A 26,944-nucleotide genomic window follows, 5' to 3' on the forward strand; every position below is an offset into this window, starting at 1 on the left:
GCATTTGTACCATAAATTGCTCCATGAGGGCCTGCATTTGGGCCATCCCTCCCACTTGTGCAGCGGGTGCGGCCGCCGTAGCCATGTGCGAGGCGCCATTTTGCGCGCCCGCAACCTCGTGCGCGAGAGCGCCATCTTGCGAACCTGCCGCCCTCACTGCTTCGCTCTCCTCATGTCCCTCAATTTGGTCCTGGATCGACCCTGCCTCACTCTCCTCTACCGGAACCCAGCCGTCTTGATCTGCCATAGCGCGACTTTCAAAATTCGGGTTTTCCTTTTAAAACAAAACAATTTCCAACTGCTTGTAATTTTGAGCGCGTTAAGCGCGCTTCGGGCCTCGTATCTCACTCCTCGACACCAATTGTTACGGATCGCGGTTAGATGTTATTTCGACCGAGCGGTGGTGTATTACCGCGACCTAACAGTTATTCCCCGACTAGACCCCGATTCCACCCAAACGTTGACCAAATCGCGCTATGCTAAATCAATGATGGAAAGGACACAACGACTGGGATAGGTGAAACGACGCAAGGGGTACAGTTCTCAAGACCTCCGGAGGAGGATATAATTACAGTGGGGGAGAAAAGGGGTAGATTACACGGTAGTGAGGTAAAGACACAGAAGAGATAGGCACTTAGTTACAATCTTATCTTAGCCCAGACAGACCACAGACAAACGGAGCAAGGCTGACTTACACAGGGATTGATGGCAGGGAAGGACAGGTAGTTCGATAGCACAAGATGCACCTTGGCTCGGGGACAGGATCAAGCACGGTCCAAGAGATGCAGGGAGGCCTCACAGCGCTCGGAGGTGGCGTCTTTCTTTCTCCAAGCTCAGCGCGCATCTCACGTCACCTCCCTCTTCCTGCGCATGCTCAGCGGGGAGTGACACGCCCTCGGCTGGTTGGCTCCGCCCCAGATGGGACCGGTCCGCCGCTTCTATTGGGTGCGGGGGTTACCGGGCTCCGCCCTTGACGAGGAGCTGACAGGGAGCCCCTATTTGGTAACCCCGTCGAGCACATGTTCGATGGCGGCTCGTTGGAAAGGCCTGGTGCCCTCCCAACACCCCCTACCAACCAAGCCGGAGTGAGGACGCGCACTCCCCGCGCCCGCCGCTGCTGTTGTTGTTGTTGTTGCTGAACCGTGAGGAAGAGCTGCGGGGAGGTATTGGGAGGTCCTAAACTTCCTAACGGTGCCATACAATCACATTCTGGTGCAACGAAGGGTCAGAATTAATGGAAACGAGTCCTTAACTGACATAGACTAAGAATAACTAGCAAGATGTCCTATAGTTGTCTACGTGAGATGCGGTGGACCTGGATGCGACATTTAATGGGGGAAATAGGGGGAGGTCGGGTCTACAGAGTGTTGTTTACAGAAAATGGGACTAGGGAATGGGGGATTGGGGATAGTTGGGAAGTATTGAGGAAATAGGGGAATATTTACAAGCGGATATGGATGGATGCAAATCCCATATCCGCAACAATATATATATATATACACACACATTCATACATTTTTGTTTTGTTTTGTTGTTTTTTTTGCCAAAATTTGTACAATGCAATCAACGGCAAAAATAGCCCCCCCCCCCACCCCCCATTTTTTTCCCTCCCACCACTACTTTATGGGTATTCGCATCAATATGGGTATTCATATTTATTGAAGGTCTGTTACAACCAAATCTGTATTCTGGGCTGACCTGAGCACACTTCAGAGAGTACATTAATTGATGCAGGGTTGGGTTAAATAAAAGCAGTTGTCTGGTGGAATTTTGCCTCCAAGGAGGTGGCAGCCATTGCTAACGGTATAGCAACAGTGGGAGTTAATGTAGTCATCATCATATTTTGCCTTGTGCTGTGTGTAATGTGACATAATTCATGTACATAGTGACTTGGATGCAGGCGCTTGCTTTTTCAAATCCTGTTTATTTTGGTTTGGCTTTGTGCAAAACTAACAGCACAAGGTGGCTCATTTTCGTGTGTGTGTGTGTGTGTGTGTGTGTGTGTGTGTGTGTGTGTGTGTGTGTGTGTGTGTGTGTGTGTGTGTGTGTGTGTGTGTGTGTGTGTGTGTGTGTGTGTGTGTGTGTGTGTGTGTGTGTGTGTGTGTGTGTGTGTGTGTGTGTGTGTTTAATTGTGAGGAACAGAAATGGGGGGAAAAAAAATGACATGTTGTGCACCCCTAATTGTGATTGGGTGTCTAGTCAAGTAAGTGAATGCTTTTAGGTCATTTTAAATGTCAAAAGAAACCAGCAGCAAAGTTTTGTTGTTTGTCATGATTTACCAAAGCTAATTGTTTTTTTATGACCCACAAGTCACCACACTGAAAACAACTTGGTCTGCATTTCCTTGTGCTGAGACTCAGCAGCAAAAACTCTGTTTGGATCTGGCTCGGTAATTTTGGCAAAAATCTGCCAGGTCCCGGATCGGCTTGGAACTCGGATAAGTTTGTAAATAAATTTTTTACTTGTTAATTAATAAAAAATACATTTCCATGATTAAGGATCATGAAGAGCTGGAATCAATCGGATGTAAAGCGTTCACATGGGGGACGCATGACCTTGATCTAAGCTGCATTGACAGGTAGAGCGAGCTGGTCACAACATTGCTCAAATTACAATACAACGCTGTCTTATGCAGGAAATGGTAGCAATGAATTAGTTACTTGACAGTTCAAACTTTATTTCCATTCCTTTCATCCTATAATCTATATGCAAAAGGAGCCGAGTTTCTCCAAAACACTTCATTCTAAACAGTTTCTGCTGTCGCAGAGTAATGCAAATGGCACCATAATCGATTTACTTGAAACAAAAATGTATTCGTTTAATCCTGCCTGTTTTAAAAGTCTTTCCGAGTTTGAAGAAGTGCTAATGGGTTCTCCACATTGTAGCTGGAACTAAACATTTATTATTCTACCTAAGCAGAAAACCTTTCGGACACGGAAGGAGCACACAAAATTATATATAGTAATATTTCTCGATGCAGTAGAAAAATATGTAAAAGTCCACCGAAGGAGCACGACGTTGACATGTCACAATATATCCTTTTCGAATGTTGTACTTCATTTTGTATTCTCATTGACACAGATGCAAATAGACATGCAATATGTTTGTGAAGTACAACACGCTGTTTTTTGATTAAACCCATCAGCTGTCACGACGACGATGTTGATTACGAAAAGAGATTGCTGTCCGCTAGATGACATGAAAGTGCAGATGAGACTTGTTATCTATGAAGATATCACATAGACTAATAAAATCTAAACCCTATCTATTGTTACGGGGTCCTCCCCTATCCCCTGGTCTCGGTAAACCTCCGAAAACCGAGAGGGTCCCCGGCAGAAAGATATGTTATCCTTGGTTGAAATCAATAATGAAACCACACCAAGGGTTATGAACAAACAATAATATATTATAAATCACACTGGAATCACGACACAACTAATAATAACAATTCGCCCCACAATCACTATCTTAAGATGGTACCACCTTATCTCGTCCTTTAACCCAAACTCACGGCACTCCCCCAATGTCTCTGTACCCCTCCTAGGCGAAGTCGATTCGCTCCAGCGATCGTTGGATCAATTAAAAAAAAAAAAAAAACACATTTAGAGGCCATTTTTCCCCGCAAAGCGGGGGTTGGCCTTTTTCGAGAACCGTGGTTGTTGTTGTTTTTCGGTCCCCTTTTTGAAGCAATGTTTTACGGCCGGATGCCCTTCCTGACGCCAACCCTTTTTGCCGCCTTTAACGACAAACAGGGAATTACCAGTGAACTGGTACTCAATTAGCCGACCTCTGAAGGATGACAGGCTGAGTCAACCCCCCTGGCGTTAATTCAGCGATCGACCGGGATTCGAACCCAGGATCCTAGGATCCTAAGCCGGCACCCTAGCCGCTAGCCCAACACCAGGGTTTCCCTGTTGACGCACGTAATGCGTTGGATCAATGTCCGATCAAAATCAATTGAGGCGTGGACGATCGAAGCAACCCAGAGGTCACGTGGTCCAACACCCAGCACAATAGCGGTGGAATGGAAAACCTCCCAAAGACGCGCTCTGACGTACCCATTTGCGGTTCAATCAGCGAATCTCCTTACAATCCTCAAAAGCCACTTTCTTGCACAGCCGTCCCCGGCAACCCACCGGGGAATAATGCCCGGCCGACGCGACAAAAACCTTTTCACTGAAGGCAGCGCATGTGGCGAAATGGCGGACGGCTTTCATTCGAGCCGGGGCTTCGAGGCAAGGATACTCCGGACCCTCAATGCAGATACCCGACTAGGCAGGCTCCACAGCACTCCGGCGATGTCCCCTATCGCACGAACTTCCTTTCAAGGACTCAAAGTTCACTCGCACTGTCCGCTCGACCGCTCGGTACGGAGCTTCAACCAAGATAGTCTTTTTACTTCTCTCCACGCCTTTTCTTCTTCGCTCTTTTTTCCTCTTCCGGGTCACGATCCGATTTCCTGTCTCATTTTTACCAGGAGCGCTTTTTAACCTTATCACCACAATAACCATTTCCTTTAAACAATAATAACCGCCGTTTCCTTTTCAACCCCAATAAGAATAATACTACATCACCAGCAAGGTTATAAGTGGATGACAACCACACCCACGGAAGGGCCGAATCCATAACACTTCCCCCCCTCAAGAAAGAAAGTTTGAACACCGCGAAGACTTTCTTTGTAGACAAATTCTTGAAACCCACACAAGTAAATTCACAACCCAAATCCTCAATTCCCATGAGCAACAAGAATCAATGTTTCCCCAAAAATAAAGCAACAAACTTTCACACAACCCGCAGAGCTTTCCCAAGGTTGATTGACTCTGGACAAAGCGTCAGCCACAACATTGTCCCTGCCCTTTACATGTTCAATTTCCCCGTTGGACTCCTGCAAAGCCAAACTCCATCTCATCTTACCCTCTGATTTTACTTTTCGTTTCTTTTGAATGAAGGTTAAGGGGTAGTACTCAAAAACCCAAAGTCAAACAAATCTACAGCACTTTTCCTGGGAGGCCGAGCTGAAAGCCAGGTTCCATGGTGGTTGGGTGGTGAGGCCTGGAAGTATTCACTACATGGACGCCTTTAGGAACGTGGAGTTCACGGTTAGTCCGTGCAGAAAAGTTCACAACATGGACGCCTTCAGGAACGTGGCGTTCACGGTTAATCCGTGTAGGAATCTTGGCTCGGCTGCTCCGCAGCATTCAGTGCTTCAACTCTTTCTAACTTTCCTAACAATCACGGTTGGACCACTTGTCACTGTAGTCACATGAATGGCTGTCTCCTTCTCGGCCACTGCTCTGATAATCCTTCCCTCGGGAGCTGCCATAACTCTGGAAGCCTCCATAATAATATTGATTGCGGCCACCACCACTACTACTCCGTGGTCCTCCTCCGTAGCCCCCTCGACCCCTAGGAAATGCCTTCCCTACTGTGATGGTCCGACCCTCCAACTCCTTGCTATTCAGATCCTTTTCTGCAACTCTGGCATCCTTTAAGTTTTCAAACATGACAAAGCCAAACCCTCTTGACTTTTGTGTCTCCCTGTCTTTTATCAGCAGCACTTCCAAAAGTGGTCCATATTTGCTGAAGGCAGACTCCAGAACATCTTCCTTTGTTTTGAAGTTCAGTCCCCCTACAAATAACTTGCTACATTTGTCGCCTTCCCTAACTGGGGTGGTGTTATTTTCCCTACTGGGCTTTTTAACAACCATCGGGTTACCATAAACTTGACCACCGGCCAAATCATTCCCGATAATAACAGATACTCCCTCTACAGGAAGAGTGGCTTGTAAACCTACGGTGACCGGTCCTGACACCAAATCGGACTCCAAATGGATGGCATGAAGTGGAGCTCTAACACAGCCACCAATCCCCTGTAAACGAACACTATCACTAGTTGCTGTCTCCTCTGACAATGGCAAGATGCCTTCAAGCATTAAAGATTGATGTGCTCCTGTGTCCCTCAACACCCTAACAGGTCTCCAGTTAGTTGAGGCTCCATCCAGTGACACAAACCCCTCTGAAATAAATGGTTGGTAACCCTTTTGAGGGCGATTTCTCACAATGGCCATTGCATTTGGAGTCGTACTAGTCGAACTCCGCTCCTGATTTTCCTTTCCCAGAGCATAACAGTGGGACATCAAGTGTCCAGGTTTATGGCAAAAAGCGCAAGTAGGCCCGGAGGAGAACCTCGTGGTCTGCCAAGACATGGGGGCGGCGGTCTGCCTCGAGCCCCCCGGACGATAGGTCTGTCTTGGAACCGCAGTCTTCTGATTTCTAGAAGTCGTGGTGTCAGAGTGGTCCTCATTTTCATCTCGAGGCTGCCCCCATGAATTTTCGTTCTCCGCCCCTGATGTACCATAGCTCCCCTGGCTATGTCTGGGCGAGAAGTTCGGTTTGTGGAACCCCATCCTGTGTGTTAAGGCATAGACATCTGCCATGGTTGCTGCCTCATACAGCTTTGGTACTTTCCTTTCCTCCAGATGAACTTTAATGTCCTCGTGGACACACTGTTGGAATTCCTCCACCAGGATCAATTGTTGCAATAGTTCGAAGTCTTTCCCAACTCCTTTTGAATCACACCACCTATCAAACATGGTTTCTTTCAATCTGGCAAACTCCACATGGGTCTCACTCTCCCTCCTCCTGGCATTCCGGAATTTTTGCCGGTAAGCTTCCGGGACCAATTCATAGGCTTTGAGAATGTGTTTCTTCAATTCCTCATAATCTGCACATTGGTCAATCGGTAAAACCGAATAAATATCTTGAGCTTTACCCACCAGAACACTTTGCACGAGTATGGACCAGGACTCCTCAGGCCAGTTTAACAGTCGAGCCACTTTCTCAAAGTGTGGAAAAAAAACTTGGCTACCTCCTTTTCATTGAAGGGTGGAACCAGCCTCACATGTCTGCCAACATCCCAGGTGTTCTGGCTATGTGTCGAACCAGTCAGCAGGGATGGTACCTCTCCCCGTTCTCTCCTTAACTCCAGCTCCTTGACTTTAATTTCCTGTTGACGCGCCAATTCACGGTCTTTTAACTCCCTGTCGGCTTTTCTCTCCTCTGCTTCGAGTTCCCTTGCAGCTCTCCTTTCCTCTGCTTGTTTCTCTTCTCTTCTCTCTTCTGCTTTCCTTTCCTCTGCTTTTAATCTTTCCTGGAGTTCTCGTTCCTGTTCTGCTCTTTCCTTTTCTGCTTTCCTTTCCTCTGCTTTTCATCTTTCCTGGAGTTCTCGTTCCACTCTCCTTTCCTCTGCTTGTTTCTCTTCTCTTCTCTCTTCTGCTTTCCATTCCTCTGCTTTTAACCTTTCCTGGAGTTCTTGTTCCACTCTCCTTTCCTCTGCTTGTTTCTCTTCTCTTCTCTCTTCTGCTTTCCTTTCCTCTGCTTTTAACCTTTCCTCACTCTGCAATTGCAACTCCAGTTTCCGGAGCTCCACCTCTTCTGGTTCCTCGGGTAACCAATCCCAGGCTACCTCTCCCCATGCTCCTCATCCCACCATAGATTGTATCACCACTGTCTGCATCTCTGCCTTCCTCATATTAGTTCGGTCCTCCAAGCTAAAATGTTTGGCCAATTTCAAGAGGTCCGATTTTACTAACGCTCTGAACTGTGCTTCACTAGGGGTCACTGTAAACCTCTCTGCGTCAAACTCCATGGTGACTACTGTTAACACCTGTTAACCTTCACACAAGAAATAAATAAAAAAACATTTTTTTGTTGTTTTTGGAAAAATTTGGGAATGTTGGAAAAAGTTCCAAATTTGGGAATTCTGGGAATGTTAGGGAATTCTTTCCCGGACTAAATTTAGGAAATTTTATATCCCGGACGCAGACCCAATTTCGAGCCCACGAATATCAATTGGACGAGCCCCCAATTTCTGTTACGGGATCCTCCCCTATCCCCTGGTCTCGGTAAACCTCCGAACCCCGAGAGGGTCCCCGGCAGAAAGATATGTTGTCCTTGGTTGAAATCAATCAAATCAATCATGAAACCACACCAATGGTTATGAACAAACAATAATATATTATAAATCACACCGGAATCACGACACAACTAATAATAGCAATTCGCCCTACAATCACTATCTTAAGATGGTACCACCTTATCTAGTCCTTTAACCCAAACTCACGGCACTCCCCCAATGTCTCTGTACCCCTCCAAGGCGAAGTCGATTAGCTCCAGCGATCGTTGGATCAATGTCCGATCAAAATCAATTGAGGCTTGGACGATCGAAGCAACCCAGAGGTCACGTGGTCCAACACCCAGCACAATAGCGGTGGAATGGAAAACCTCCCAAAGACGCGCTCTGACGTACCCATTTGCGGTTCAATCAGCGAGTCTCCTTACAATCCTCAAAAGCCACTTTCTTGCACAGCCATGCCCGGCCGACGCGACAAAAACCTTTTCACTGAAGGCAGCGCATGTGGCGAAATGGCGGACGGCTTTCATTCGAGCCGGGGCTTCGAGGCAAGGATACTCCGGACCCTCAATGCAGATACCCGACTAGGCAGGCTCCACAGCACTCCGGCGATGTCCCCTATCGCACGAACTTCCTTTCAAGGACTCAAAGTTCACTCGCACTGTCCGCTCGACCGCTCGGTACGGAGCTTCAACCAAGATAGTCTTTTTACTTCTCTCCACGCCTTTTCTTCTTCGCTCTTTTTTCCTCTTCCGGGTCACGATCCGATTTCCTGTCTCATTTTTACCAGGAGCGCTTTTTAACCTTATCACCACAATAACCATTTCCTTTAAACAATAATAACCGCCGTTTCCTTTCCAACCCCGATAAGAATAATACTACATCACCAGCAAGGTTATAAGTGGATGACAACCACACCCACGGAAGGGCCGAATCCGTCACACTATACTTAGCTGCGCAGTGAGACCCGTGCTCACGGCTAACACTAGACTGGTAACAGTTGCAGTGCCCGATGATGGTTACTCTGAAATGCACAAAGAGAAATGACATGACCATTCGAAATGCATACGATTCATACAACAACGTGCATTTCTACCGCACGCGCTTGCAAAACACTGCAATTACTTAATTCCATGTGGCAAGAAAATATCTGAGTTATGGACTTGGACCCAGCTCGGAAATGCAACTCGCCAAACTCGATTTCGGGAGCTTGGTTCAAGTATAGCACCATTATCTCCCCAACGATGTGTCAGCCTTAAGAGGAGCTTGTGTTTATAAGAGCTGTGTTCAGAGCATTTCGGATTATATATATATATATGTATGTCATAAATCGCATGGACAGGAAGAGACGCCAATTTGTTTTGAGGTATGAATGTACTTTGATGTTCCATGAGCCTCGTGTTCCTTTCATGAAAATAAATCAATATGTGGGGCATTAGGAGACATCAATGACCTTTACTCTGAATGACTGGGAAATTTTGCAAAACTGATAAATTTGCAGATAATATCATCATCCTTTTTCTATTTTATTTTTCCAGGCCCTGATACATGGACTGAACAGGCACTATTACTCAATATCGATCAATTATCGCAAAAATGAGCTGGAGCAGAAGGTCAGATATTTATTGCTCTGGAAATGTCCGTCGATACCCAAACTATTTATGACAACTACTTGTGGATGTTTTCATGCTGCAGAAAGTCCCAACATGAACGTTCGTTTACGGCTGTACGTAGATGCTGTTGAACTTGCACAAAAAGAGCTGGATGGATGGATTGACCCTTCACGACTACAACGAGCACTGCAAGGTCAATGAAAATACTGTCAAGGATATGCTTGAGCTGGCCAAGAACTACAACAAGGTGAATTACCACAAGGCCTTAAACACGTAAAAGCAAGCTTATGGAGTGCAATGCTTCGGTCTCATGACTTTTGAGGGCCTATTCCCACACCTCTTTTGAACTCTATTGCCATTACAAAAGTTTTGGATGAAGAAAGAAGTGAAATAAATAAAAACTCCCAAACTATCTGTGCCTATCCCTTGGAATGACGTGGAATCTGCTCTTGGCAGCATTAATGTGTCCGTTTGTGGCATTCTGTATCTGTTGATTTGTGGACTCCACTTCTGAATAGTCCTTTTGCATGGCTGGTGGTGTTTCCGATGAAATGAACATTGTGCTCTCAAATGCAAGTTTCAATGCGGTAGCAGAGAATGATTTCCTTTGTGTCCGTATGGTTTTCAGGCTGTGGAAGAGGAGGATAAGATGACACCAGAACAACTTGCAATAAAAAATGTGGGCCGTCAGGTATGTCGTTTTGAAAGCGGTTATCTTTTATTTTATGGGGGTCTGTATGAAGGTAATGCCTCTTATTTTTCAGTTCTTATTTGTAGCGTGGTAGGAAAACTAGTTGAGATCACAATGAAAGGCTTGTATCTCCCATCCATTTTAAGTTGAGCGGCACTGTGATCTGTCAAGTGACGACATCACACCACGCTTTCAAAATGGCTGCCCTGCTAGATGTGCGTACAAAGCAGAGAATAATTATTGAATTTCTTACTGTGGAAGAGGTTCCTCCAGTGGATATTCATTGGCGTTTAAAGGATGTGTACGGCGACTCTACCACTGATGTGAGCACCATTACACATTGGGTAAATTGTTTCAAGAGTGGGGAAACAGATACCAATGACAAGCCTCAAAGTGGTCGGCCTGCAACTGCAGTGACACTGGAAAACAAGAGTCTGATTGATGCGCTACTACTTAAAGTGCATTGCAGTTAGCGGAGACTATAACTTCACATTTGCCACTTATGTATACATATTCCGTGTAGTTTTCATTGCAATTGTAATTATATTCAGTGAGAAATAAAATAAAAGTAAGAGGCATTATGCCCCATCCGTCTGTGTTTATCTGTTCATTTATCAGCAGAATAACTGGACAAAGAGCAGTTAGAATCGCCAAACATGGCACACAGCTCAAAGTTAAACATTGAGCTGACACAGAAAAATATAAAATGAAAATTAGTACAGGGCTATATTTACTCATCGTGGCCATGTGACAGTATAGGTAAGCACCCTCTGGGTCGTTATTTAACAGAGGAAACCGCACGAGTCACCACCTACATTGAGTGCGTTCTAGTTATTTTCAGTGGTGGAGGTTAAGTTTCCACCCTTGTCTGTTTGTCTCCCTGTGAGCAGGATATCTCAAAAAGTGTGGACAGATTTGGCTAAAACTTGTTGAACTGGTTGGGTGTGTGATAAGGACGAATTGATTAGAATTTGGTGAAAATCCGGATCTGGACACGATAAAAAAATTTTTTAAGCGATTCTACACCATTGAGAGATCGGGGCCAAAAACTATGTGTAGCATAATATTTGAAAAAGTTGTAGACGAGTTATGACAAAACTTGGTTGATGATTTGGGTAGATGACAATAACAAACAGATTCAATTTTGGTTCAGGTTCAGGTCCAGATCCAGATCCAGGTCTGGCCTAGCAGTGGGATACAAAACGTAAACTGTTCAGACTAGCAGAGGTATACGCTCCACCGAGTGCCGTTCTAGTTACCCTCGCCAGAGGAGAGGGTATTGCATTTGAGTCTGTTTGTTTGTCTGTTTGTCGGCACAGAATAAATATGATTTTCTCTGCAACCGTTGGTCCGATTGACAGGAAATTTTCACCATAGATGCAACTCCACCTGTAGAATTTTATGATTATAATTATGACGTCATAGGTCATGTGGTTCGGCTGCCATCTTGGAAAAACCGAAAAAAATTGCACCTCTATATCTCCGAAAGCACTGAATAGAAAAAATTGAGACATGGCTCATTGTAAAGAACTCGCCATGGGGAATAAATATGTTAATGATGATGTCATAGGTGCCTCCATTATGACATCATAATTCGACAAGTACAAAACTGAATCTGATGAAGATGAAATTTATTGAGCATAATCTAGGAATAAATGAGTTTAGGGAAGAAAAAAAAACGTTGACGTCATCGGTCACGTGGTTCGGCCGCCATATTTGTTTTAACACAAAAACCTTAAAAACCACTGAAAATACATGCTGGTGAGGGTTTGCAATCTTTGATTGCTCTTTTTCTTGTTTTATATATGTATTTGGACTTTGTCGTCATCTGCCCCCATCAAAACTCCATTACAAAAGTATATAATTATGTTCATCTGAGGTATAAATTGGACCCAGACCCTTTCTACTATTGGACCCCCATCAAAACTTTCTACTACTATTGGATCTACTAATTGGACCCATGTTGCCGTGTGGAGCAAAAACCCCAAAACACTGTAAACATAAGTTTTCACTGCTTTTGTACGCTGATCAGATGTGGATGCCATGAACAATCAGGTGCTTGGGTTTCTTTGACATTGTGTAATTTTTCGATTAATTTAAACCCACCCTGTTGTCGGACATCCTCGGATAATAAATAATAAAATAACACACATACTATAATAAATCCGTTGCTGATTAACGATATTAATATCGTGTAATTGAGCATCATGCACGATTGAGTATTATTTCCATGGCTGCCCCCAAACCCACATTGACTTCCCTTTCAAGCAAGAATATCTTGCTCTGATTGAGTTTTGGGTCCTCGTCCTTCAGCCTGCAGTCATTGTGGAATTTCCAGCCTTTTGACTCGAGTGAAACAGGAGGAAGCAATTGCATTGATCTTTGAGTAATGTTTGTTATTCCACGAAGCGTTAGGTTTGGATGAACAAAATCGATTCAGACATTGAAGCTTTTATTCACCAGTCATGTAATCATTTTTTTTTTTCAGGGTATAACAAATATTTGGGGAGGTTGAGGGTGAAGGGGTGGAGGGCTGACAAATAGGAGCTCTTCGTAGGTTATTAGTGAGTAGATTATAGCTAAGTAGGCAAGGGTTGAAAGATAATATTTTAAAGTTGTTTTGTACGAAGCTATAATAACATAATTTGTCGTATTTATTTTTATACAAGATAGAGTGAAGACTTTATAAACTAGAACGGCACTCAGTAGAGGAAGATATAGTAAAAACTCAGATATTTAATAAGAGTCGTATTATGAGTCAGTGATGTGGTGAAGGTCGAGTAGTAGTATTAGTGTTGGTGGTGGATTGAGTTGAATGGTGGTGGTGATGGTGTGTGTCAAGTAGAGTTGGTTGGCAGTGGTGGTATTTGTGTTGGTGGGTTGAGTTGAATGGTGGTGGTGATGGTGTGTGTCGAGCAGAGTTGGTTGGCAGTGGTGGTATTTGTGTTGGTGGTGGGTTGAGTTGAATGGTGGTGGTGATGGTGTGTGTCGAGCAGAGTTGGTTGGCAGTGGTGGTGGTGGGTTGAGTTGAATGGTGGTGGTGATGGTGTGTGTCAAGTAGAGTTGGTTGGCAGTGGTGGTGGTGGGTTGAGTCGAATGGTGGTGGTGGTGGTGGTGGTGATGTTGTGTGTCGAGCAGAGTTGGTTGGCAGTGGTGGTATTTGTGTTGGTGGTGGGTTGAGTTGAATGGTGGTGGTGATGGTGTGTGTCGAGCAGAGCTGGTTGGCAGTGGTGGTATTAGTGTTGGTGGTGGGTTGAGTTGGTTGGCAGTGGTGGTGTTAGTGTTGGTGGTGGGTTGAGTTGGTTGGCAGTGGTGGTATGGGTTGAGTGGAATTTGTTTGGTGGTTTTCGTGGTAGCGGGTTGAATTTCGTGGTGATGGTGGTGGTGGGTCGACTTGGTTGGCGGTGCTTGTGGTGGGTGAACCTGATCGGCAATGTTGGTGAGACTTGAGGATGTGAAGAGTGGCAATGGTTAGAGAAGCAATGCAATGCAAAGGTTCTGTGTTCCCTTCTGCTTCACCGGTGTTCTCAGGACCCCAAGCGACACCTGGAGGAGCATGTGGACGTGCTTATGGCTTCAAACATCGTGCAATGTCTCGGTGCCATGCTGGACACGGTCATCTTCAAGTGATGGCCATGCGTTTAATCCGCCTTCCCTTGCCCAACCCAGATGGGAAAAGCCTGCGTAAAATTGAACTCCATTTGCATTCAGTACTCTGTTGTTAATTTCATTAAAGTTTTTAATTTGGCTCGAGGGAATACAGTAACCTTAATCTATAAACTGTTAATAAAACCAAAAAGCTTGTTGTGGACATTGCTTCGGTTTTGGCGCATTTTATTTATTTTCCAATTTCCTCCCCACCCCCTCCCCCCCCTCCCGCCTCCCCCCTTCCCTCCTCCTCCTCCTCCTCCTCTTCTTCCTTCCCCCACCTCCGCTGGCAGGTTTTAAATACGATGGGATTATGGGAATTCAGATACCATGAATTGCTGTTTCATCGTCTGAGTTTGCATCATCATGTTGCAACAAAGGAATTCAATTCGGACGAGAGTATAAAACAGTATGACCTTTTTCATGATCGTTTCTCACCTTGTGGATGAGTTCGATGTTGAGGTTTCCAATTGAAAATGATTTTGACAAACATATTTTGTTGATGTTGTGTATTTTTGTTGATACTTATTTTGGTGTTGTTGCTCGCCTTTCGGTGGGATTTGTCCGTCGTGGTGAGGGCGCGATCCACGTAGCCTCGTAACGCCGCGTACGCGTCTCCACCTCCTTGATTGGAAAGGCTTTTTGGAACAAAGCTCGATAATGAGCTGATTAATACTCACAAAGGTCTGGCGTTTGTCTGACGAGGGCCGTGAAAGCCGGCCGTTTACACTTCACAGCTACAGGCTTTGACGTTACGCGTTGTGAAGGCTTATTACACGGCGAGATTATTAGCAGCGGCTAATGATGCAGGCAGCGCGGGCCGAGCTGTCAGGGCGGACTACATCACAAGCTCTCTCAGACAGAAAAATAATTGCCGCGTTTCCCCTGCCGGGGGAGCGAAGCCCACCGGGACGGGCCGGCGTCGTCGGCGCAATCACGGGAGAGGGATTTCAATGTGAAAGGCGTGAGTGGCGCGATCGTGCGCCCGGCTCGGGGACTTATTTGGGAGGTGGTGAAGGGCGAATGCGTTCGCGGTCGCAAATGGGGATCTGCGATTGCGAGTTGACCTGCGCGGACCTCCCGGAGCATCGTGATTCTGACTCTCCGCTCCCCCCCGCGTCGGTCCTGTATGTGTCAGACATGATTGAGGACCCAACACCCACTCCATTTGAGTTTGCGACCAAGAGCGCAAAACGTCCGTCCCGACTCTAACCCAACTCCCCGCGATGTAAAAGTGCAGTTTCCGTTTCGTTCATGGAATTGTTTGGTAAAACATTTCATGTGCGACGATGCGATTCTGAAACGCCATTTCGGTCTGAAATTCCTTCTTTTTTTGTATTTAAACTTTTGCGTAAAAATTATACCAGCTGCTACTGGTTGAAGGGTGAAGGTGAGATGGGCTCTTATTTTGCTTGAGCGAAGTTTAACGCTACTCACTAAGCTCTCGTCCTACAAGTTGCTCTTTGAGGACATAATGTCAACATTAACTAAGGGCTTTTCCTTTGGGGGAGGGAGTTCGAAGAGAGAGGAGGGATGTAGGGAGTGCGTATAACATTGGAGATGTCTTCGCTACAAAGTGACCAGCAATGGCGCTTCCTTTTCCAGGTTTACCTCTTTTTGCTGCATATCACAGATTACATCTTCTTCCTCCATAATGAGAGATTATACATCATCCTACTCTATAATCACAGATTACAACATCTTACTCTATAATCACAGATTACATCATCTTACTCTATAATCACAGATTACATCATCCTACTCTATAATCACAGATTATATCATCCTACTCTATAATCACAGATTACATCATCTTACTCTATAATCACAGATTACATCTTCTTACTCTGTAATCACAGATTGCATAATCCTACTCTATAATCACAGATTACGTCATCCTCCTCGATAATCACAGATGGCATAATCCTACTCGATAATCACAGATTACATCTTCTTACTCCATAATCACAGACTACATCTTCTTACTCTATAATCACACTTTACATCTTCTTACTCTATAATCACAGATTACATCATCCTACTCTATAATCACAGATTGCATCATCTTACTCTACAATCACAGATTACATCATCTTACTCTATAATCACAGATTACATCATCCTACTCTATAATCACAGATTACAGCATCTTACTCTGTAATCACAGATTACAACATCTTACTCTATAATCACAGATTACATCATCCTACTCTGTAATCACAGATTGCATAATCCTACTCCATAATCACAGATTGCATCATCCTACTCTATAATCACAGTTTACATCTTCTTACTCTATAATCACAGATTACATCATCTTACTCTACAATCACAGATTACATCATCTTACTCTATAATCACAGATTACATCATCCTACTCTATAATCACAGATTACAGCATCTTACTCTGTAATCACAGATTACAACATCTTACTCTATAATCACAGATTACATCATCCTACTCTGTAATCACAGATTGCATAATCCTACTCCATAATCACAGATTGCATCATCCTACTCTATAATCACAGTTTACATCTTCTTACTCTATAATCACAGATTACATCATCGTACTCTGTAATCACAGATTACATCATCCTACTCTATAATCACAGATTGCATAATCCTACTCCATAATCACAGATTACATCGTCCTTCTCTATAATCACAGATTACATCTTCTTACTCTATAATCACAGATTACATCATCCTACTCTATACTCACAGATTACATCGTCCTACTCTATAATCACAGATTACATCGTCCGACTCTATAATCACAGATTACATCATCTTACTCTATAATCACAGATTACATCCTCTTACTCTATAATCACATTGCATAATCCTACTCCATAATCACAGATTGCATCATCCTACTCTATAATCACAGATTACGTCATCCTCCTCGATAATCACAGATGGCATAATCCTACTCGATAATCACAGATTACATCTTCTTATTCCATAATCACAGATTACATCTTCTTACTCTATAATCACAGATTACATCTTCTTACTCTTTAATCACACTTTACATCTTCTTACTCTGTAATCACAGATTACATCATCCTACTCTATACTCACAGATTGCATCATCTTACTCTATAATCACAGATTACATCATCTTACTCTATAATCACAGATTACATCATCCTACTCTATAATCAGATTGCATAATCCTACTCCATAATCACAGATTGCATCATCCTATTCTTTAATCAGATTGCATCATCCCACTCTATAATCACAGATTACATCATCCTACTCTATAATCACAGATTCCATCATCCTACTCTATAATCACAGATTACATCATCCTACTCTATAATCACAGATTGCATCATCCTATTCTATAAATCACAGATTGCATCATCCTACTCTATAATCAGATTACATCATCTTACTCTATAATCACAGATTACATCATCCTACTCTATAATCACAGATTACATCATCCTACTCTATAATCAAATTGCATAATCCTACTCCATAATCACAGATTGCATCATCCTATTCTATAATCAGATTGCATCATCCTACTCTATAATCACAGATTACATCATCCTACTCTATAATCACAGATTACAGCATCTTACTCTGTAATCACAGATTACAACATCTTACTCTATAATCACAGATTACATCATCTTACTCTATAATCACAGATTACATCATCTTACTCTATAATCACATTGCATAATCCTACTCCATAATCACAGATTGCATCATCCTACTCTATAATCACAGATTACGTCATCCTCCTCGATAATCACAGATGGCATAATCCTACTCGATAATCACAGATTACATCTTCGTACTCCATAATCACAGATTACATCTTCTTACTCTATAATCACAGATTACATCTTCTTACTCTTTAATCACACTTTACATCTTCTTACTCTATAATCACAGATTACATCATCCTACTCTATAATCACAGATTGCATCATCTTACTCTACAATCACAGATTACATCATCTTATTCTATAATCACAAATTACATCTTCTTACTCTATAATCACAGATTGCATAATCCTACTGCATAATCACAGATTCCATCTTCCTACTCTATAATTAGATTGCATAATCCTACTCTGTAATCACAGATTACATCTTCTTACTCTATAATCACAGATTACATCATCCTCCTCTATAATCACAGATTACATCATCCTACTCTATAATCACAGATTACATCATCTTACTCTATAATCACAGATTACATCTTCTTACTCTGTAATCACAGATTGCATAATCCTACTCTATAATATAATCACAGATTGCATAATCCTACTCCATAATCACAGATTGCATCATCCAACTCTATAATCACAGATTACATCATCTTACTCTATAATCATAGATTACATCTTCTTACTCTGTAATCACAGATTGCATAATCCTACTCCATAATCACAGATTGCATCATCCAACTCTGTAATCACAGATTGCATCATCCAACTCTATAATCACAGATTGCATAATCCTACTCTATTATCACAGATTGCATAATCCTACTCTATTATCACAGATTGCATAATCCTACTCTATTATCACAGATTGCATAATCCTACTCTATTATCACAGATTACTTAATCCTGCTGGGCATGGCATTTTTTTTCATTCCCAGTTGCACTAATGGCCCTCGTCTGATGAAGGCACTTTTACCTTGATTACTGTTTGTACTTTGTTGAAGCACAATTTGTGTTGAAGTGCAGAAGGTACATTTACCTTTTCAGTTTTTCCGCCAGAAGCAGGTATATTTACCTTTTTAGTTTGTTTCCCGACCCGATCGTAAACCATCGGATTTGTTCTTCGCAGGTGGGGTCGTCACTCGGATGGACGTTATGCCGTCTGGCCTTTCCGCTAGCATTAGTTGATGGACGTTAACGATCCCACTGTGGTTTCTGAACAGAGTAGGCCATTGTGTGCCGGCACGCTGAACGGATGACAAATTCCCGACCGAAACTGCGGGTACCAAGTGGTCTGGCGCTCCTGGGTATTCCTTGGTCTACTTTACACTCACTGCTTGTTATGTCACTCGAAATAAATTCGCTCACATGGGTGTTCACGTTTTCAACGTGAACGACCATTTTCTCTGATTTATTTCACAATGAAGCAAATTTGACGGAATAGGGTCGGACAAATGCAAGTTCACGATAGTTTTGCGACTTCCAGTCAACAACACATGGATCGGTAGCACAACGAAGTTACTTGGACATTTTGTTGACGAAGTGAAGCAACTTAACGACGAATCACAAGTTGTGCTTTTAACGTACAATTTGTTGTTGATGTGTCATGGAGTTCGAGTGGTGGCCGTTAGCGATATGTGTACACTTGGTTTTGAGGTTTCGAGCCTGGTTTCGAATCTCGACCCAGCTATAAACTGTTACCCTGGTGATTCGCAGGCATCTGTGTGTGTGTGTAAACGAAGCATGTACAGGTAGGTAGGTAGGTGTACAGGGTGGGCACAAAGTCGTTTTGCAGTGAGGTTTTTGCACACCTGCATGTTGTGATTAATGAGTGGGGAAAATGCCCCAAGAGTGTTTCGCGCATCAGAGTCCCTATCACCGAGTTCATCGATGTGTCCAGGCTCATGTCTTCAAGCCAAGATCCCTTTTTGGCCCCCGTCGCACCGCGGAGCGAAAGGGGGACCATGGTTTCCCCCTCCGTCCGTGCATGCGTCCGTACGTGCGTGCGTAAGCGAAGGACCGAATTTTAATTTGGTGTGGGTGCAACCTACGTCAAAATCCAAGATGGCCGCCGCCATGTCTGTCTGAACCTTGTGAGCGGAATATCTTGAAAAATAAGCGAAGTACTAACTTCTAATCTGGTGTGTGGGTGTATCTAGGCAAAAGGAAGAACGCTATTGAAAATTGGGTCGCTACGTCAAAATACAAGATGGCCGCCACCGTATATATATATATATATATATATATATATATATATATATATATATATATATATATATATATATATATATATATATATATGTCTGAACCTTGTGAACGAAATATCTTGAAATATAAAGGAACTACTAACTTCTAATCTAGTGTGTGGGTGTATCTATGCATAAGGGAGAACGCTATTGAAAATTGGGTCGTCACGTCAAAATCCAAGATGGCCGCCTTGCGTCTTCCACTTTGTCAACTCACATCACTTCGCCGACGGGGGACCCAGGCGTAACGCTTGTCATGATGAACATCAACGTTGAACGGGGAATGCCTAATTCTGAAGAACGTTTTGGCGTTGATTTCCGTTGTGATGTTAAACAGGATACAGGTGACCCTCGTATAACGCAGGGGATGTGTTCCCGCGAAACACCCCGTTATTGGGGGAAATATTCAACATGCAAAAATCGGGGTTATGACCCAAACGGGGAAGATTTCAACCTTTCAACGTGGAAGACAGAGAAAAACCCCAAAAAAGCAGTAACATTACTTTTTCACAAGTGTTACCATGATTGGGGTTGCATATGGCAGGCTTAATCATGTGTGGCGGGCTGTCCAGTTGAGGCAGAAGATGAAGTGAAGGCCGATTCGCTTGGGATTTTTTTTTGAAGAACTTCATAATGGAGATTTGAGCGGCTGCCTTCATTTTCTGTTCGTGGACCTCCCTTTAACATCGCAGGACATTCTCCATCTCCCCTGCGCCCCTTGAAACTTATCACGTGGTCAGGATCACGTTCGTCAAAGATGGCGACGGCTTCATCCATCAACTTGGTGGGATGGCCTGCTTGAAAGTTTAATCGACCAATAACCTTTAGCTACGACCTTCGTCGTGAGGGTTCTAACAGGCTCATCCTCTTCAGGACTTGATTGTGATTCTTCTCTGATGCGCTTCTCCTCCAGAGGCAATCTTCATTGCTCAGCTCCTCCCTGTGGGAGAGAAGCAAATCCTCAACATCATCTTTGTCAACCTCCTCAAAAATCCCACTTGCTGGGGTATGTCCACAATCTGTTGCCTCGCTTCGCTCACTTCAGCCTCTGTGAAACCTCTGAACTCAATCACTGTCTTTCGCCAGAGGTGCCTCCACGCTCCATTGATGCACCGATAAGTGACCCCATCCCAGGCATCACCGGTGATATCAATTGCCATCTTGATGTTAAACTGGCACCAGAATGTCTTGATGCTGAGCTCATCATCTTCTCTTTTTTTTTGTATACAAGATCGAGGCTCGTGTAAGAGCTAGCATTGATCACAAAAAGACAAACTAACACATAAACCATGATAAAGGGAGCGGCAGACAAGATGGAGAGAGGGACATCGGAGATCTGTTGGAGGGAGAGGGCTTGGGGGGAGGAGGCATGGGAAGGGGAGGGGAGGAGGCATGGGAGGGGGAGGAGGCATGGGAGGGGGAGGAGGCATGGGAAGGGGGTAGGGCATGGGAAGGTGGGGAAGGAGGAATGGGAAGGGGGGGGAGGTGAGAGGTAAAAAAAACATGGACACTGCTAGGACTTCCAGGAAAGAAGTCGGAATTTTGAAAAAGGGGATCTGGGGTGAATTAACAGCATCACATTAATTAATCTGCATCACATTCCCTGATAAGCCCGGAGAAGGTTCGACGGGGGTAACACTCCTTAAAAGTTGCTGTGATTTTTAAGGAATTGCTGTTGATTTTGCTTGAAAATGTTTTTTTGAATTCTGTATTGAAAGTTACTGCATGAATTAAATCCGTTCTGTAGTGAAAACATGTTATCGGAACACGTGTTATATGAGTCACCCGCACTTCGACAATGTCCACGTGATGCTGGACGAGCAGAAGGATTTTTCTTGTCCCGGTTGAGAAAGCCTTTTTGTCCGATGTCGGTAATGCTTCACGGAAGGGAGCAAGAAGTCTTTCCTCGATCATAAATTCACCGGCGTCTGTCACCTGCAAAATAGAACAATCAAGAAGGGCACTCACTAATTGGTCGGGTCTGGATTCGAACCTGAACCAAAATCGAATCGGCTTGTTCTTTTCACCTGACCAACTCGTCCACCAAGTTTCGTCCCATTCCGTCCACAACTCTGAGATACTCAAAGACAGACAAAACAGGTGTGAAACACAATCTTCGGACAATTTCGGTGGCGCAGGTAAAAATGGGGTTGCACCGAGAAGATTGTCCGACAAGCAAAAAGTTTGTGCCCACCTTGTACAAAGAGAAAAGATTTGACAGACTTTAAAAAAAACAAATATACAATCGCACGAAGGGAAAGGTGTGTTATATATTTAAATATACACATGGTGATCGAAAGGTAACTGAATATGAAATAGTTGTTTTCAGGTGTTTGTTTTATCTTAGAATGAAAAGGTATGCTTGCTCGCACCTTCCAGGTATCATTAACTCGCTCAATTCAGATGCGTCTTTGTTATATTCGACGATAAATACTTTTGTCCGACAGACTTGTCATTTGGCACATCAGAAGTTAAGTCTCCACTTTGTTTCGAAACATTCCATGATTCTCGTTTTTATTCCCAATGCGATTGGCCGACCAAACGACCTGTGCGCGATTCGAACTTGGAGTTTTCGTTCGTTTATACATATATATATATATGTTTTTTTCTCCGAATGTTTCATTTATCGGGATTTGTTCGCTTCGCCTGTTGTGCTTTCCCCCTGATTTGAGTCGGTTTTGGCAGCGCCGGGCCCGGCGACGTGCTCCGTGCGTAACGGGCCCGTGGCAGGTGCTGCTGCTGCTGCTGGCGAAACCGTTTCGTTTCAATATTAAGACCGGAGCGACGTCGGGTATCACCATGAATAGGGCTCGTGTGATCGAGCTTCGTGCAAAGGTCGTGGGTCCCGCTCGGCCGCGTCGGTCGCCGTTAACGTGGCTTTTCAGTGCCTCGTGTCGACCCGCATGGATCCGTCACGGGGAGGTTCCGGATGCTGCGGGTACCGGATCGAAAGCGCCACCGGATGACCAATCGCACGAGTCCGGGTTCCCGGTGGGTCTACGGAGGGAGTGGGGGACGAGGGGGGCGGAGGTTTAAATCCGTTAGGCGCGTCCGCTTGCGGGGACCCCCTGCTGGCTCGTACGCGCACTCACGGACACGATGCAGCTGGCCCATATGTGCGTCGCCACCCCTTCCATGAAGCTCTCTCCGAGCTTCCAGAGTTTCGCGAACCGCCTCTACCAGCAGCCGGGCTTCGAGGTGGAACTTTCCTTCAAAGATGACTTGAGCGCTCAGCCCGAGAGCTCCTTCCGGACCGGTTCCCTGCACAAACTGTGCGGCTTCGGCGGCGGCTCCGCCGGGGGGGCTTTCTCGTTGGCGGCTTCCAAGGAAGCGCACGAGGAAGTGCTGAAGAGCTCCGTGTACTTGCTGGGAGAGACGGGCGACACTCGGATTTCCTTCGACGAACAGGCGGACAAATTCGCACCTGCTGCGAGCGGACAGGTTCCCGCGCCCGGCGTTATGTTCCCGTACGCGGGACAGCAGGTTTCGGGCCACGCCGCGTTCACCGTGGGAAGCTCGGGGCGATACGTGCCCGCGCAGTCCGTGCTGCCCGGAGGCCCGTACGGCACCTTCATCGCCGCCTCGCCCAACTCTCAGCCGTTCGCGGGGTACTCGTACCCACAACAGTACGGCCACGGGTACCACCAGGGGGGCTCGTTCTACCAGCTGGCTCCCGGAACGGCGGGTCTCGTGCCCGGGAAGGCGCACGTGTACCTGTGCAACCGCGCGCTCTGGCTCAAGTTCCACCGGCACCAGACCGAGATGATCATCACCAAACAGGGCAGGTAAGTGACGTCACCTCAGCGGGTGCTTTCGGGCCGCAGGTTCTCCCTCTCCGCAGCAGCATCGGATGGAAACGCAGTGAGTTTTTTTCTCTGTGCGATTTGCATTCGGATCGCGGGTTCGTATCGGAGCCGGATCGTGTTCCTCGTGGTCGACACTTGTTACACGCCCGTGAGTTTGGTCGCATTTTACAACTTGCCGCCTCACTCTGGATCATTCATCGCCTCGTGCTGACTTTGCGACAACTTTTTTCACACACACACACACACACGCACGCACGCACGCACACACACACACACACACACACACACACACACACACACAGACCCGCACAAAAATGCATGTACAAAAATATACACATGTACATACATCTACACATAGCCTATACATACATATTTATACATACATATACACATAGCCTATACATATATATATATATATACATACATATACACATAGCCTATACATATATATATATATATATGCATGTACAAAAATATACACATGTACATACATATACACATAGTCTATACATACATATTTATATATATGCATGTACAAAAAAATATACACATGTACATACATATACACATAGCCTATACGAGGTATATATATATATGTATATTGTATATATATATATATATATATATATATATATATATATATATATATATATACATGTACAAAAATATGCACATGTACATACATATACACATAGCCTATACATACATATTTATATATATGCATGTACAAAAATATACACATGTACATACATATACAAATGGCCTATACATACATATTTATATATGTACATACATATACACATAGCCAACACATACATATTTATATATATATATATATATATATATATATATATATGCATGTACAAAAATGTACACATGCACATACGTATACACATAGCCTATACATACATATTTATATATGCATGTACAAAAATATACACATGTACATACATATACACATAGCGTATACATACATATTTATATATGCATGTACAAAAATATACACTTGTACATACATATACACATAGCCTATATATATATATATATATATATATATACGTATATATATATATATATATATATATATATATATATATATATATATATATATATATATATATATATATATATATATATATATATATATATATATATATATATATATAATATTATATATATATACATGTATAAAAATATACACATGTACATACATTACACATAGTCGATACATACATACATATTTATATATATGCATGTACAAAAAATATATATATATATATATGCATGTACAAAAATATACACATGTACATACATATACACATAGCCTATACATACATATTTATATATATGCATGTACAAAAATATACACATGTACATACATATAGACATAGCCTATACATACAGAAGTATATATATATATATATATATATATATATATATATATATATATATGCATGTATAAATATATACACATGTACATACATATACAAATGGCCTATACATACATATTTATATATATATGCATGTACAAAAATGTACACATGTACATACATATACACATAGCCTATATATGTATATATATATATGTACAAAAATGTGCACATACATATACACATAGCCTATACATACATATTTATATATGCATGTACAAAAATATACACATGTACATACATATACACATAGCCTATATATGTATATATATATATATATATATATATGTACAAAAATGTGCACATACATATACACATAGCCTGTACATACATATATATGTGCATGTATAAAAATATATACATGTACATATATATACACATAGCCAATTCATACATACTTATATATGCATGTACAAAAATATACACATGTACATACATATACACATAGCATATATATATATGCACTATATATATGATAGTTCCCGGATGCATGAGGATGTTCCCTTTGTTGACCTTCACTGTTCCGGGATTGGACCCGACCGCCCATCTTATTATATGAGGCATGCACCATAATATTAATAACACGGAAACAAGCAACCGGACAAAATAATAACCAAACCACATGACACCGCTGTTGTAACGAAACAAATATTCTATTTGTTGTTCCGTATTGAAAATTCCGTTTCACGAATGAAAAGTTCAAATGAGGAAAAAAAAAATTATTTATCGATCTTATTCAAAACAGCATTTTTCGATTACAATTATTTGTGAGTACTTTTATTCTTGCATTTTACCATACTTACCTTTATAAAGGAAAGGTGCATGTTACCTTTTCTATCACCATCTGTTATGTGTGGAACCAAGCTGTGCCAGCATTTAAAATAATAATTTCCAGAATTACAAACTGTAAAACATTTTTAATTTTGTTTATCTTCTTGAAATGGATATTTTTAATATATCCAATAATATTGGTCATCCAAAAAGATCCAAAAGGTATTTTCACACGAATTATCTTCAGGACTGATTTATTTGGAGAAATTTTTCGATCTCCAAACGAAAAGCGAGCAAAGTTACAAATTGAGCTTTCTTTTGCGATTAAAACTGCATTATTTAACTAAGTCACTCTGTAGTGCGGTGTATAGTTAAAGCAGCACTGTAAGCACGTGCTGAACATCCCAACACCCAAACCTGATTCGTCTCATATGTGAGAAGTTCAACGAACCTGATGTAATAACGGCATTCCAACATATGGCAAATGAAGGTCCATCGAAACAAACATGTGCATAGAAATAAGTACAATTACGTATTTTCTTCCTAATATATGCGAATAAACATATATATATATATATATATATATATATATATATATATATATATATATATATATGTGTGTGTGTGCGTGTGTGTGTACAGTCTTGGCCAAAAATATTGGCACCTTTGCACTTTTTTCAAATAATGCACCATTTTTTCCAGAAAATGGTTGAAATAAAAAAATCTCTGTATACACGTTTGTATTTCTTTGGTTTGCAGTGGGACAAAACAAAAAAGGTGTAATAATTACTAAATCTTAGCTCAACCCACATAGAAATCCTGAAATGACCCAGACAATATTATTGGCACCTTTTTCGAGGTTGTTAGAAATAATTAGATTTTAAGCAGGTGATTCTCCTTTCCTTTGGAATTGAACTCATCTGTGGTGAGTTGCAGGTGCCTGCAATATAAAAAAAATCACTCATTCAACCAGTTTGAATCGAGAAAAGGAGTCGTTCTGCTGTTTTGTGTCACTGTGTGTACCGCAATGAGCATGGAGAAAAGAAAGTAAACCAGAGAATTGTCTGAGGAGGTCAGACACAGGATTGTAGCCAAGCATGGACAATCTCAAGGCTGCAAGTCCATCTCC

The 26,944-nt window shown here is 42.9% G+C and overlaps 2 protein-coding genes across 4 annotated transcripts in view; both read left to right on the forward strand.

The window, feature by feature from the left end:
• PSMD14 (proteasome 26S subunit, non-ATPase 14) overlaps positions 1-14,358 on the forward strand; it is a 164,110-nt gene extending 149,752 nt beyond the window's left edge. For all 3 annotated transcript variants that reach the window (XM_068102652.2, XM_078785340.1, XM_078785341.1), the window contains 4 exons: positions 9,451-9,525; positions 9,647-9,772; positions 10,154-10,216; positions 13,748-14,358. In XM_068102652.2, coding sequence (XP_067958753.1) covers positions 9,451-9,525; positions 9,647-9,772; positions 10,154-10,216; positions 13,748-13,846 — 363 coding nt within the window. In that variant the 3' untranslated portion in view covers positions 13,847-14,358. The remainder of the gene's footprint in view (positions 1-9,450; positions 9,526-9,646; positions 9,773-10,153; positions 10,217-13,747) is intronic.
• Positions 14,359-22,907: 8,549 nt separating this feature from the next.
• The window catches only part of TBR1 (T-box brain transcription factor 1), an 81,182-nt gene continuing 77,145 nt past the window's right edge, over positions 22,908-26,944 (forward strand). Inside the window, exon 1 of the mRNA XM_068125814.2 lies at positions 22,908-23,593. Within this exon, the coding sequence (XP_067981915.2) occupies positions 22,908-23,593 (686 nt within the window). The remainder of the gene's footprint in view (positions 23,594-26,944) is intronic.

This window comes from Myxine glutinosa, chromosome 10, assembly GCF_964187855.1.
Source record: "Myxine glutinosa chromosome 10, kmMyxGlut1.1, whole genome shotgun sequence".
NCBI lineage: Eukaryota > Metazoa > Chordata > Myxini > Myxiniformes > Myxinidae > Myxine > Myxine glutinosa.